The sequence below is a fragment of the Hyalella azteca genome, unplaced genomic scaffold, assembly GCF_000764305.2.
Source record: "Hyalella azteca isolate HAZT.00-mixed unplaced genomic scaffold, Hazt_2.0.2 contig14192, whole genome shotgun sequence".
In the NCBI taxonomy this organism is placed as follows: Eukaryota; Metazoa; Arthropoda; class Malacostraca; order Amphipoda; family Hyalellidae; genus Hyalella; species Hyalella azteca.
Window position 1 is genome coordinate 255,061 of NW_025944084.1, and position 15,368 is coordinate 270,428.

The window sequence follows — 15,368 nt, forward strand, 5'->3', positions numbered from 1 at the left end:
TTTTTGGGGCGAACCATAATTTATTTTCTACTTTTTAGTCCACAAGAAAAACGTGGTTTTTTAAAAAATTTTTTTTAAGTATTTTATTTTCTACTTTTTAGTCCACAAGAAAAACGATTAAGACTTGATTAAGTATGACTTGACGTACGTATCGATGATACGCAGCGTCAGCGCCTGCTCGTCTATAACGTGAGCGCCCGCACGTCATACTATATATATATATACTTTACTCGATTGAGCTAATTTAGGTCTCTAATTGCAAGTTTTTATGATTGTATCTGAAATTGTTTGGCGAAAATAGCCTGCATGCCGAATTTCAGATCTCTAGAGCAATCAGAAGTGGGCTAATTTTCGTTGTCAATGTTAACAACAAACAAACAAACAAACAAACAAACAAACAAACAAACAAATAAACAAACAAACAAACAAACGCGAAGCTAAGCTAAGAAAAACGTGTTAAAAACAAACAAATAAACAAACAAACAAACAAACGCGAAGCTAAGCTAAGAAAAACGTGTTAATAATATCGCATATGTTTTGCCTTTCTTACTCTACAGGAGACAGTACAACGAAAAATTAGTTGTAGGAACTCATTTTATAAGAGTTAGCTCTCTAACTGAATTAAGATATTCATTCTTATTGCCTATACTCCGTCAAATACACAGACGCGGTTCTAGAACATGTTGGTGCGCAAATTATCTCTCCGAGTATTGTCTAATATACTCACAACTCGATCAAGCTGTTCCCACAGTTATTCCATAAGCTGAACTCTTCGTGAGGTCTATAAGAAAATGTACAGTCATGTTGCCGTCTCATATATCTTTAGTTATGTCCTAGAAGGCTAGAACACAACGCGTGTGAGTGAAAGAAGCCATATACTTGTATGTCGTCGAAAATTCTAGACAATCTGCCATTTTTGCACTTGTTAAACGATAAAAGTGGTGGGAACAGCATAGCATAGTGTCGTACCAGCCATCATAATTTCTATTATAATTATTTCCATAAAATCTTCATCTGACAACTTCATGTGATTCCTTATCTGGATTTTAGAACAATTTTGAATGAATAATCGTTTCTTTCGTCATGAATGGTTTTCGTTTGATTTTTTTTATCATTTTCTAAGGTACCAGCACCAGTTACAATAACTTCAAACGCTATTATTCATTGTTTTGTACATATACGCATTTATTTCATGGCTGTCATTTAATTCTGCCAGTTTGTTGCTTTAAAGCAGTGGTTCCCAAAGCGGGCGATATCGCCCCCCTGGGGGCGGTGGATGGATCTGGGGGGGCCTCTGGAAAGATTTGTGTTTGACCTTGTTCTTTCAAAATTGCAGCATACTAAATATCAAGAAAGAGGCGTATGTTTTTATATGTGTCTGTCACCGGGGGGGGGGAGGAGCCCAGGGGGGCGCCAGCCTGAAAAAGTTTAAGAACCACTGCTTTAAAGAAATGTGGCTGCAAGCAAATTATATAGAGATTGAATCAGCTTTGAAGCAAATTTGTTTTGCTCTGTTGATATCCCGCGCTATAAAGGATATGCATAGTGGTGATCCTATACTCTTAATATTCTGCGATGTCTACAAGCGGCGCCCGGCCTGACGTGGCCTAATCTTCTACTCCAACTTTGCTGGAATTGATACTAAATGGTTTAAATGCTCTCATAAAAACATGCTCAACAATCACGACCAAGTATAGTTTTTCTAATATTTTTAGATAGTGTATAATCAACGTTTCAACGACTAATTTAATGTAGATCATTTGATGTAATTGTGTTTTTAATTTTTCAGAATGCCATCCCTGAAATGCTAAATGATGCGCAAATATGATCCTTTTCCTCCCAATTGAGCGCTCCAATTTCAGGGTTCCATTCCGGGTGACGTTTGAGATTATTTCAGTCGAGACTAGGAGTGAAGTGGATGAATGAGTCCTGTGGAGAAGGACTTCTTGGAAGGACGTCGACTCGTTATTAACGCAATTGGTTGAAATTTTATTCAAGCTAGCACATCAACATAAATTACACGCTTATTTAGAGACGTCGATTCAATTTTCAGTATAAACTCATGAATAAATTTGGTTTACCAATTTTAGTACTATAACAACGTCACTAAAGCACAATTATTGCAGGTTCGTACTGCAACGTCAACTCGATGTTGTAAAAATTACATTGATTTTAATCCTAAACCAATATTCACCATTATTTCAACCTCATCCACGATGGCTCATTCTATCAGGGAATACCAAAGGTGAATTTTCAAAACACAACGTCTGTGAAGAAAAAAGTTTATTCAGAAAATATAATGACAGAATCGAAAACAAGACCGAAAGTGCTTAATTAAAAACGATATTTGAAATTGCCAATTTGAATGGTGCAGTTAAATTTGCATCAGTGCGACCAGGCGAGTTAATGACGTTGAACTTGACAATGCGTGCGTGACCGGTGATGGGTAGCGGCCGATGGGTGGCGCGCCTATGGGATGGTAGGAGCGGCACCGGTGGCACAGTAGCTAACCACGCAATGAATGTATTTCATAACCTGTACAAGAAAAACAACGATCATGTATTGGTGAATGGTTCAATGATCAGCTGAAAAATTGAATGACTACATTAATGCACCACAATTGCACAGTATCATTGGTTATAAATTAGGAGACGCATCATAGTTGGCTCACGTCATAGGCGGTGAGGGAGTCCGTGGGGCAGTTGTCGAGACCGAGCTGTACTTGCGTCTGCTTGCCGGCGGTGGTGGCGCTGGCGATGAGCTTGTCTTTGAAGGCTTGGATGTTGAAGTTTCCAGAAGCGTCAAGCTGGCATGAAAATGTAGGAAAGTTCTTCAGTCGTTAAAACAATAACCATGAACAAACAAACAGGTTAACCTTGCGTTATTCGGGATAGATAACACCTCTAGCTCTATTATCAAATATTATACACTACCACCGCGATTATTCTCAAGCTCAGGCAATATGAACTAAAAAAAGACAAATGAAATGAAAATATATCCTCGTTACTCATCAATTCAACTAAAATTCTGAAAATTGAAGCATCATAATTTATTTTGCAGGGAAAGTGAGATTAAAAAATATAAAATTAAAATTTCTATCAAATTTTACATCTCAATCTAGCTTCCGTTTACGATGCCTACTGAGGTACGATTAAAGAAGAAATAGAGGAAAACTTACCAATTTAATATCCTGACGCGATAGGAATTGTCATGGCGTGCCAATGAGCTAGGATTGCATAAAGTTCACATGCTTTCCTTCATCAGTTTGTGGCAACATATTTTTTTCATGCAGTTCTTCTTCTTTTAACTTATATTCCAATATTTGTACACTCGAAAGGTTGAGCATAACTCACATTACCCTCCGCTTGAGCAACACACTTGAGGAGTGTCTCAGCCTCGCTATTGTAACCGTTACTGCGGAGCACAGAAACAGGGTCGTGGCCAGGAGGACCATGTTGTCCACCAGGACCATGTTGTCCACCAGGACCATGTTGTCCACCAGGACCATGTTGTCCACCAGGACCACGCTGTCCACCCGGACCACGCTGTCCACCAGGACCATTCTGTCCACCAGGACCTCCTGAGCCACCAGTACTTCCTCCAGCAGTTCCATTGGGATGCTTGGCTGCGAGGAAATATTTTAATGTAAATTTTGAGTTACTACAAAGTTTAAAATAATACATACGAGTCTTTGTGCCCCGTATCGTGACCGCTTAGTTGACTCCAATAAATAGGTGGGTTATCATTTGTATGAAAGCTGAAATTGCAGCCTGAAATGTAATGACATACAATTACTCAAACTGAATGCTTAACAAAATTCGATGTACGAAAATGAAGCATCTTAGGCTTCGTCGTGCCAGAGCGTGAAGTAGCATCAGTATAATTTAAGATTGCGTTCATAATTATATTAATTGTTATCGCACTACCCTGATTTCACTTGTAAAATGAAAGCTTCGAAAAGCTCCGGAAGAAGGATAGTGATTAAGAACTTGCAGCAGATTGACAGGTTCCCAGTAAATTTCTTGACGACCAATTAATTTTTTTCATAAAAAAGTAAATCTCTTTGACAATATCCGATGGTTATAAAGGCTGAATTTATTTTCAAGTTATGATATTTCTTTCTCTGTAAAAAATATTAATGACCAATCTTTCTAATGGCAATTTACATTTTTATGAATGTATTTACGTTATTTTGAAGTTTTCAGTAATTGTTTTATCCTATCAACCTTAATTAAATATGGTTCAAATGATTCAATAATTTAAATAATGTAAGTGCATTCCTAAGAATATAATAATAGCTTTCTACCTTTGAGGGAGTCGAGGATGGCCTGAAGGCCGGACTGTTGAGTGATGCAGGTGTCGAAGTAACCTTTAATTTGGTCGGGACCACCAGACGGGGCAAGAGCGTCAAAGCAAGCCTTTTCGTCTGCAGAGCTGGAAATAAAAAATAAAGTAAATTAATTGAAATTATCAGGGGCCATACTTTCATCGTAAGTTCATTAACCAATCATTGACGTCATTTCAAGCAGAATCCATCAATCATAGACAAGAAAATAGAGCGTAAGTACTTGCGTCAACTTAGCGAGTTTTGAAAGTATAGCCCCAGATGTCGAAGAATGATGTAAAAAATTAGATTAATTTAATCAATAATTGATAATAAATCACGGTATGTAAGTTATGTGACGTTGCAGTCACTTGTAGAAAGCATATACACACCTGTGTAAAACGCACATGTGCTAACATAAAGAATATCAAAATTTCCGGAGATTGCATCAAGATGAAGTACATCGCCGCGAATGAATTCGAGACAGAGCATAGAATTTTAGTATTCGAACAGTTCAATTATGTCAGTAATCTGGAAAACGAGCTATTTTGAAAGAGTCTAAGAAACAAAATTCTGCTATATGGTCCCCAAAAAGTTAGACTACTCATTTATATCAACTTAAACGCATAAACTTACTGGTTTGGATGGGCAGCCGCGAAGGCCACAACGACGAGAAGTGCAAATGCAGATTTCATCTCTGCGTTGATTTTCTGTAAAAGAAATGATATTGAAATACTTTGGTAAGTTTCATTCGTAAGTCAAAAATAACTTTTTTATGGTATGGTGCTGATTATATTCAGCCCACTTACGCTTAAGAATTCCATGTATGGAAGCCAAAGAATTCCATTCCATTAAAAAAGGAAGCAAGTTTTGTGGTCAACTTACTACTTACATACTACTAGTTAAATGTGTTTGGCTCCGCAGAATTTTTATCATTGCAAGTTTTATTTATGGACAACGCCAAATAGATATTTCATGTCGCTGAATACAATCATGTAGAATACTTTATCTTATTTTGACGCTTGCATAGAGTATTTTATTACGCTATCATGGTTTACTCACGTGAGCTTTCCAGGTGACAAGGTTGCAGTTTGAAGGCTGCTGTTCGAGTGCCAACGTTGGCTGCGGACGCTGCTTATATAAGCTTGCCGTCTTCAGATGCCCCACCTTAATTCTCTGTCATTTTACCGGAAGTATCTGGATGAGCCTGAGAAACATACCCTCCGAAATCCGCACCTTTAAAACGTTAGAATAAACCAAGGAGATAGGAGGCAGTTCCAGTTATCAAGAAAGTCAGTCATCAAATAATGAATTGCAGTGATTAGGTATCAATGAAATCTGCTTGGAACATCACACAGGAGGGTCTTGATAAACAGAACGTGGGCTGAACAATTTTATATTTAAGTATATATGCAAAAGCGGCGTATTGATATTTTATTTTTGACCAAAAAGGCTGCAGTCTTTGTTTATTGATGTAATAAATAATTTAAATCGTGTTTTCCTATATATGCTAATTTTACAGAATAAATGCTGTGAACACCGAAAGTTGTTAGCTCAATAGCCACAAGAAAATTGTAAATGAAATTTCGATTTCATTTTCTATTTTTTAATTCTACTGTGTAGCTAAGCGATTAGGTTCCTCGCACTGCATAAATATTTCTTTACATAATAAAGATATAAAAGTTTTCATCCGTGAAGAACCAACTGGGGCTCATGAGGGCGGCACGATCTCCACCGGCGCTGCCAGATGGCCCAAAAACGGCCAAATCCGCGGATAAAAAGGCCCATAATTCAAAGTATACTAGTAAATTTGTAGGTTCCGGTGCAAAAATTAAATTTTCCCTTTTTCCGAACATTTTAAATTTTAATGAGGTTGTACTGCCACCATAAATTTTTGTCGACAAACGAAATTAAAAAAAAACTAAGTTGCGGAATTTGTCCGGAAAAAAAGTCCCTGCAACCCACCGGTGACTCGTGTCGTGTCGCACTCAACGTATTAAGAGAACCCAAACTACTCCATTTTCCTAGTAAATGAGTTACCATAAATTTTAATAATCGCTGTTCACTCCGAATAAATAAGATAAATGATCTAGCAAGATTATATGAAACTTTTTCATGATATTCTCAGTTGAATACTGACATACTTTTTAAAATAAATGTTTTTGGCAACTCACTAAGAGCATTTTCTAAAAATATTCCAAGTAATTATGCAAGGAAATAAGGAAATGATTAGGAATAAGTTTACTTTGCTGGCAACTTAGTCTTTATACTGTAGGTGACGGCCAAGCACATGCAGGGCGAAACTATAGTAATTGAAGTCGCACCCCGGATTTTGCGCACAAGGATTTAATATTCGAATAAGAGCCAAATCACGTGAATTTTTTTAACTGTAACATTCATAGTGAATTAGAACTAAAATTAGTTTTAACTACTCGCCTTCAGAAGCAGTGGCTATTATTACTGCTCTCTGATCGTGTAAGGTATGGAACAACGGATCGAAAACACAACACGCCTAGTCGTTATCGAATTCAGACCATGCAGGTTTAAACACCGCGTGCAGTGACGTAGAATAATGAAGACAAATGCGACTCATAATTAACAGTACTTTTTTCGATTGTTTTTATAACCGCATGAAGGAAGCGAGAAAATTGCAGCCAAGCACGCAACATGACTTGCGTTCCGCTGGGACGAAGCGATTTTCATCGGGCAAGAACTTGAAGCGCCGGTGCGAGTCTCGTTGAATATGGTCGGCTGGACTGAAGTGCATCTCAGCGTCTCTGGTCCATCAGAAGCTCCTACAGTGCCATGAGTTAGCGATAAGTTGTGAGGTGTTCTGGCAATCTACACAACTTTCATTCTAGCAGTGCAAGCTTTAATGCATTTTCAGTTTGACGATTATGATGTGGAGATAAAAATGAATCTGAAATATCTTAATTGAATATTTAGATTATATTTATTGACAAAATAATGTTTTACAACTAACTGAAATCATGCATTGCGTGCATATAGGTCGTTTCGATGTGATGCATGCATATGATCATTTAATTCAATTTTCGTTTGATTTTATCATCGGGATCATTAAGGGAGGCTCCACTAACTAACTTCCTGGCTGCTGGGCGCACGTTAAATGTTCTGGTTTCAATGCAACCATAATTTTAGTACAATTTGAACCTCGATAACAATAAAAGGGCGGAGAGATGAACTTTTATTTTGCCACCCAAATAGGAGTTGACGAATAACAAAACGTGCACACTGCACAGTTTTTAGTTGTTTAGTTTTAGTTTTTAGTTTTTAATGGAATTTAGACTTACCTGGCATTATTTAAAAACAATCGATTGCTTAAAAATTAAATTTCATATAATTTTAAATAAGTTATTCGCATACGTTAAAGAATCTCGATCCGCCTATGTTGCGAAAAGTTAACCGATTGGAAAAATGTATAAATTTCGTATTTTTCAAAATCATTTGCGAGCGCCATAATAAGTCGAACAAAGCTTAATTATAAAGATTAGTAAATTATGATTATTCAAGCCCGAATACTCGGCAAAAAGTAATACGGTATTGTGTAAATTCTTCAACATTTATTAAGAAATCATCAAAATAAATTATTGTAATCGTTTCTTCTAACAAATTTTTAGAAATTAGATGCCGAGCACACTAGTGATATGCACAAATCATAAATTTTAAATTCTACTTCCTTCTCGTTTTCTAATATGTTTCCTGCTATGCCAAATCAAGCAACATAGCAGCAGGTTACTTCGAGCTTACCTAGGCAAGATTTAGCTGTCGAAGCCCCGAGAGTTGCAGCGTCGCTTAGTACGATTGATGGCATCGGTGTTCATCGCACTGGAGTTGTATGTAGCTGGCGGGGCTGAAGTGCAACCATGGTTCAGAGTCATTATAAAGATTACGGAAATAAAGTTTAACCCAAAGACGATGCATGGATTTTAAACTGGCCTCGCCGGTTGTCATGCGAGCGGGATGGGCTCTGCATTGGCGCTCTGCGGATGGCATTGCAAGCGTTGAAGGTTACCGGCTATTATAGTGATCCCATGTCTGATTCCTGAGTATAGGCGTGTTTTTTCTGCACATTATTGACGTCAGTAACATTACAACCGGTACCAGAATTCGGCATATGTAATCACCGTCAGCGATGATCATAACACGTCGTTTATTTGCTATCTTCGTCCGTGATAGGTGTGATCGATCTCTTACGTTATTGCTGGTTACTCAGTGTAAGATATAGTGTGTTTTTTTTCTCTTTGTTCGTCCTTTAGGTCTTGAGAAGGACGCGATAATGACGCCACCTCGGGAAGTGGATAACTGCAGGCTTGACAGTACATATACAGTACGAATTGATGTGAAGGTCAATTGAAGGATCCCTAGGCAGTGATTTTAAAGCTCCCCGGCAATCCTTTTGTTTCTGGTTCCGACAAAAGCAGGAATCTCATCCAATGCACCCATTTCACGCTGCACGAATGGCAGTAGACGGCTTGAATTTTAGAGGAGGCTATATACTTGGTTTAGAGAAGACAAAGATATTATGAGAATATAAATTATTGTGTCGTCATGATATCACAAAAATATGTAGGAAGGTGTGTGTCAAGGCTTGAAACACTTGAAAAACTAAAGATGTCAGCAAGAATTTGTGAAGAAAGTAAGTCATGGGAGAAGAAATTTCTAAGAAATTCAATCCTCCACAAATTGCCCCCATTAATTACGGAGCGTGAAAGGCTCCTTGCTGCCCGTTGCATCAAATGTGTTGCAGGAGCAAGCTTCCATGCAGGCGCGTTGGATGTGACAATTTACCCGACAACTCCAACGCATGAAACAAAATAAATGCAATAAATTTTATTTCAACTCTGTAAAATCCAGTGTTTTATTATATTATGAATATATAGTGATATATAGTTTGTTTGCATATCTGAAATTTTGATTTCTTACCGTTCCGTTCTTGACCCGATAAATTAACCTAATTATAAGATACTATAGGAATATAAAAGTGAAAAAAATGCCACAAAAATTAATCATATCTATATGAAAATTATTCTAGAGACCGGCTACACCGTGAGTTCGAAAATCCTAGAATGGAAGTACAATTAATTAGCTTAATCAATGTTAACAGTACAATTATTAAATTAATTGCCGATTAAAAACACGGCAGTGGGAAATAATAACATGCCGACAAATCTTTCCGTTGGCTATATGGTAAGTGGGAAGAACTAGAAGGAGCATTCAAACTAAACTTCCGTTTGCAAATATACAAGGATTGTAAAATTTATCTGTTGCAAACACCGGAAATGGAAGATAAAATTTTATAGTCAATTTCGAATGCAGGGACGTTGCTATGCTCGCAAAGTGATTACTGCTCGCGTCAGTATTTTAGAAGAAGCAAGTTATAATAATTCTATTTTTAAAATTTTAATAATTCCATATATAAAATTGCATTTAAATACGTATGCTTTCGGAACTATAAAGCGAGGTTCAATCGGCTTATCACCATCCAGTTTCAGTGTAATTCTGATATATGTGCGTTTTTTTCTCTAGAAACTAGATATACGTTTTGCCTGCTTCTGCAAGGTCGTCGTCTCGTTGTGATCTTATTGAAGTGTTGAGGTGCTGCAAGAGAAAATATTGTCTTGTTCATTTATGTGCCGCGTTAATTAGAAATATTAATATAGTTTTCAAAATAGATACCAATTCAACTTGCTGCGTAAAATTATAGTTATAGCATTGATCAGTCTCTTATTTCAGTTTTCCATGCTGATTTACGAGCAGGGCTGCGGAGGGAAGGCAGGAAGAGTGCACACGCGATCTTGTTACCGGGCCTAGTGATCGAAGAGCGTTTCACATGCTGCGTTATTATATTATCTTTCACAGCGAAGTCATTGTAATCAATTCGGCTAACGAGCCTAGAATTGTGATCGTGTAGTGCATAACAAATTTCCTGCCTTTAATTTCGAAGTGCGGTTAAAGTGCGCAAAGTCCGATTTAGTCTATTTGTCTCTATATTACGTCATATGAGTGTTTCAACATTTCAACATTGAGTGAAATATTCACCTTTGTGCATTTGTTAGTTTATTAGATTGAGCTGTCAGCTCAGGCTGAAATACTCCAAGTTTGAATTCTACAATACACTTGCTGGCTCGACGAGTCTGCACGAACGGAAATCAAAGTCGACATCCACTTGTGACGAGAACGCGGTGCCATCCATCATACACCTATATAGGGGCGCGTGCGACGCGGGTTTGATCCAAAGAAGAGGGATTGATAGATTATTTATTATTATATATTAATTTATTACTCACAAACATTATTATGTTTGAATGTAAGCAAAATACTCATGATGTTTTGTATTATGTACACTGATTCCTTTTATATTATTATCTACGTACGATTTTCTCCACACAAAGCTGTGACATAACGGAGGAATCTAATCCTTTCAATCACTTTTTACCCTAAATCCATTTACCGTTACTTTTTACAATAATCCTACGGCCGAGGAATTCGTGCATTGTGTTCTTTCTTACATTTTTTAATATGATGCATTGATAACATATAAAAACTGTCTTGGAAACTCGTTCCAAAGAGCTGAAGTGTTCAGTCAAGCACGTCACCAGTTCGTATCAACGACATGGATTAAATCCATGTAAGAAGAGCTGTCGAGAAGGACTCCTTATTAACTACTTATTTGAATATGAATAAAGATAATTTATGTTTAAATGTGTTCTCTAAGATCGGGCAAACCAAACGAAACGAATATTAAGGAAAATATGTATTGAGAAAAAGCATAGCGAAACATACATTATATACTATTAATATTCAAATACTACATTGGAACTGCGTTCTGGAATATAATATGCCTGTAAGTGCTGTAGTTTCATCGTTGGGCCAGTGACGTCACTGATGCTGATAGTAGATGCCATGGTTGAACTATACAAGGTTGACCCACGATAAGTTACGTCTTTCAGTTCAGCTTTCTTGTTACGTCACTGAGACCGAGAAACGTAAACAAACCCGTCATTCCCATGATGGATTGGTTGACTCGTTTGATCGCATTTCGGTGATTGGTTAATGCCCGTGACGTCACTGAGATCAGTGATGTCACGTGCGAACAAATAGCTCCATCCGCAAAAAATGAGCTTCTCATGGGTCAACCTTATACTAGTTCAACCATGGTAGTTGCTCTGTGAGCTCCGACCGTGGAATGGAGAATCGCGTGGGTATTAATTGGTGGGAGCAGCGCCAGTAGCGCAGTAGCTGATCACACAGCGCATGTATTCTTTCACCTGCGCGAACAGATTAATGGGTGTTGGTTTATTGAGTAGTTATATGTGAGCGATTGTGAAGAAATATTGTTTGCACAGCAGTACAAATGATTGAGGGACGGACTTTCCCCTGTTAGTTTTGTTTGCACTGATATTGTTAGATTGATATTCTGTTTTCAATTCAATTGAAATCAGTATAATATCTAATCATTAATTTTTACCGAAGATAATATTGATTGATTGCAGATGTGAAAGCTAATTTAAATTATCATGTACCTGTATACTATGACAATTATTAAGCTCAACCGTAGACATGACTTCTGCCACAACTTAAAGATTACAAATTCTTTAAAAAATTGTTATTTCTCACATCATAGGCGGTGAGGGCGTCCGTGGGGCAGTTGTCGATGCCGCGTTGCACTTCACTCTGCTTGCCGGCGGCGGTGACGCTGGCGATGAGCTTGTTCTTGTAGTCTTGGATGTTGAAGTTTCCAGAAGCGTCAAGCTGTGATAAAAGGTAAGAAGAGTCCCATAACTTATCAGATCAGGATTATAACCGAAAGAATCGGGTAAGTTTGGAGCCAATGTAATTTGAAAACGTGATTACTGAGAATGAGTATCAAGAACATGATTTCGATTTTCGTAATAAAAATTTATTCTGCAGGTGATCGAATTAATCTCAATAGAAGGCACCCGTTTATACATGCGTTATCACATTCTGATTAATAATTTTAACCAAAAATCGAAACTAATGCTTTTCTCTGGTCCTCTGGGTTCTTTTTATATAAAATCAAAACATACATACAAATCAAATCAAATCACAAATCGAAAACACATGCACTTCAAAATATTACACTAAACCGTCTGATACAATACCTGTAGTACCTTCCTTCACAATGAAACATAATATAATATAACTCAGTACTCACTGCAGTGAGTGACAGAGAGCGCATTTTCTCGTCGACGAAAACTTGATGTCACGGACGGACAGACGAACAGACAGACAGACAGACGGACATGGCGAGCACAATAGTGCATTTTTTCCATAAATGAGAAAATGCGCTAATAATAATAATCAATGAGTACTCACATAGCCCTGCTCCTGGGCGACACACTTGAGGAGCACCGCCACCTCGGAGGTGTAACCGTTCTCCCGCAGCAGGGCCACCGGGTTGCCACGTCCGCCGTGCCGACCGTCACGACCGCCTGGTGGACCACGACGACCGCCCTGACCTCCCGGGCCTTCTGTGCTGCTGGTACCTGTGGCCTGATCTCCCTCTGGACGTTTGGCTGCCATTGAGGGGGGGAGTATAAAATAAAGCAACAACTCTCGTTCTTCTTCTAAAAATATAATTCGAAACGTTGCGCTATGAATTAAGAATCAAGAAACAGCCTAGCCGTTCAAAATTACATTTATTTCACGAGCGACCTAAAAATTTAGATTCATTGAAGTAAATTCTATAGTATTTTTGAATTTGTTGCAATTGGATCTACACATGAATTAACTTTATATATTAAATCGCAACGAGTTAAAGGATTCAATTATAAAGTTTGCCATGCAAACGAATAAAGTAAATGTTTATTGAAGTAAATTATATATTATTTTTTAAATATATTGCACTTGGATCCACAATTTTAAACTTTATTTTTTAAACTTTATTTTAAAGTGCAGAGAGTTAACAGATATCTTTTTAGTGTTTGCCATGCAAACGCATAAAGTAAATAATAAATAATATCCACAAAGAATAATTATGTACGTTTGAGGGTGTCGATGATGGCCTGAAGGCCCGACTGCTGGGCGATGCAGGTGTCGAAGTAACCTTTAATTTCGTCTCGGCCTCCTTCCGTGCGGATGGCGTCCCAGCAGGCCCTTTCCTCCGGACTCGAATTCCTAAAAGTTAAAGAAACAATTTGTTTGAAGTTTCTTTAAAATATTATAAGATCACGAAATGGCTTCACATAATTCTGATTAGAGCGAAAATAAATTGGTTTGATTTTGAGTTTTTTAAAGAATGGTAACAATAATTGAATTTTGATAGAAGTAAACCCAAGAAAATAGTTTTTACTCAAGATGAAGGGAAACATGCAAATTTCTAAAATTAACAATTGACAAGTTCGCAAAAGTATTCTATACAGTATTTGTCTATAAACATACAGTTTACCTTACGCGAGTATGTTTTACCTGATCGTTGTATTTATACCTTTCAAATTTCCTATCAATAAATTCAATTTCCTCGATTTACTGTATCATACATCTGAGTTAGTCTCTCCAGTGATGATTGGGGAAAATGAAAATGATTTTGTGTGGATATATGTAGCTTCAATAATTGCACGTAATTTCGTGCTCGTTTTGCCCTTAAAAACAACTTGAAGGAATGGTGAGGCTCCTACGAACGACATTACAACAGACATTTAGAAGCAAGTAGTTCTCAATTTAGTAGTAGTTATCAGATGCTAAATTTAATTTAATTTAAAGGCTGACCGACTCAAATATGTTGAAAGAAACTTGGAAAATTTTCGCGGTTAACAACATATTAGTAATTTTAGGGAGAAGTTACAGTGTAAATATTTGCGCGAGTCAGAATATTCTTATTAATACGGTTTCAATAATGTCAATAATCTGTCGACAGCTAGATTTTGTGAAACAAATAGGTAAACAGTCCGACTATTCGAAATGTATAAACAATTAAAACTTACCCTCGATGTGCAGTTGCGATGGCCACGAAGGCAAGGAAAATGAAGACAGTTTTCATTTTTGCGATGCTTAATTGTCTGTAATAAAAAATATTATTGGAAGGTTCTTATACATTTAGATCAATAATAAATCAAAGTAGTTTCAAAGATTACTACAATATTACAAAGACACTAAACGTGGTATATTGCACGGTTAGTCATTAATGAGAATTCATCTATTTAGAAACGAAAAAATTCCTGCTCATTTGTCTCCGAAGTGAATAAATACTCAGGAAGCTGGTTCATTTGTCAGGATATACGAGTGGTGCTCGCATAAGTAAAATAAAATTTCTCATTTAATGTTTACTAAATGCCAATAAAAAACTTTTTCAAAGCTTGTTTGATAGATTTTTAAAATATTTATTTGAAAAGGTTGTTTGTGATCAAATGAAAGTATCATTTGAAGGTGAATTACCACATTTTTGCACTAACTTTGAAATTTATAAAATAAATACTCACCGGTGCTTTTTGGCTGGCAAGTTTGCAGGATGAGCGTTGGTTGTCGAGTGACATCGCAGCAGATAACTCTGCTTATAAAGCCTGTTTCTAAGGCGCTCCACAAATTGCAGTTCGCTGGATGATTCTAGATGCGACATCTCCAGGCGCCCAGGGCGCATCCTTCATGTTTCTTTGCTACAAAATCCAGTTTCCAAAAGGGCTCAGAGTAATTGGGATAAATACCAGTTATAGGGAAGGGCAAAATTATGAACGAGGATAAGGTACTGCGAACATTAATGAAAGACAATGTTTTATTCATTGTATGACATGGAATTTCCTGATTACTTTGCATAAAAGCTTAGCTCATAATTGCCGGATTTACATTTATATAGCTTTCTTATAAATTGACTTAACCAATTGGAAATGAATTAAATAGGAGTGAGAAGAATGAAGCATTAGAATTCACGAATGAATTCTAATGCACGAGTGTGCATTTTAAAATTCACATGAAACCACAAGTTAGTACAATTGAAATTCATTGAACCGAAATTATAACCAAAATTTATAAATAAAAGACAAAACACGAGAAAAAAATTCATAACTTA

The 15,368-nt window shown here is 37.0% G+C and overlaps 1 protein-coding gene across 2 annotated transcripts; it reads right to left on the reverse strand.

Moving 5' to 3' along the window:
* Positions 1-2,266: 2,266 nt before the first annotated feature.
* LOC108674692 lies at positions 2,267-14,957 on the reverse strand. Of its 2 annotated transcripts, XM_047883973.1 has the most exons (7): positions 14,785-14,957; positions 14,290-14,364; positions 13,413-13,483; positions 4,307-4,369; positions 3,354-3,625; positions 2,672-2,806; positions 2,267-2,535 (listed from the first exon to the last, which is right to left on the reverse strand). In XM_047883973.1, the coding sequence occupies exons 1-7, from the start codon at positions 14,940-14,942 to the stop codon at positions 2,470-2,472; spliced, it is 840 nt and encodes a 279-aa protein (XP_047739929.1). In that variant the 5' UTR covers positions 14,943-14,957; the 3' UTR covers positions 2,267-2,469. The 2 variants fall into 2 exon arrangements, with proteins under 2 accessions (XP_047739929.1, XP_018018149.2); XM_018162660.2 differs by lacking the exons at positions 2,267-2,535; positions 2,672-2,806; positions 3,354-3,625; positions 4,307-4,369 and adding exons at positions 11,374-11,613; positions 11,963-12,097; positions 12,683-12,882 and having other exon boundaries at positions 13,350-13,483.
* Between the last annotated feature and the right edge of the window lie 411 nt (positions 14,958-15,368).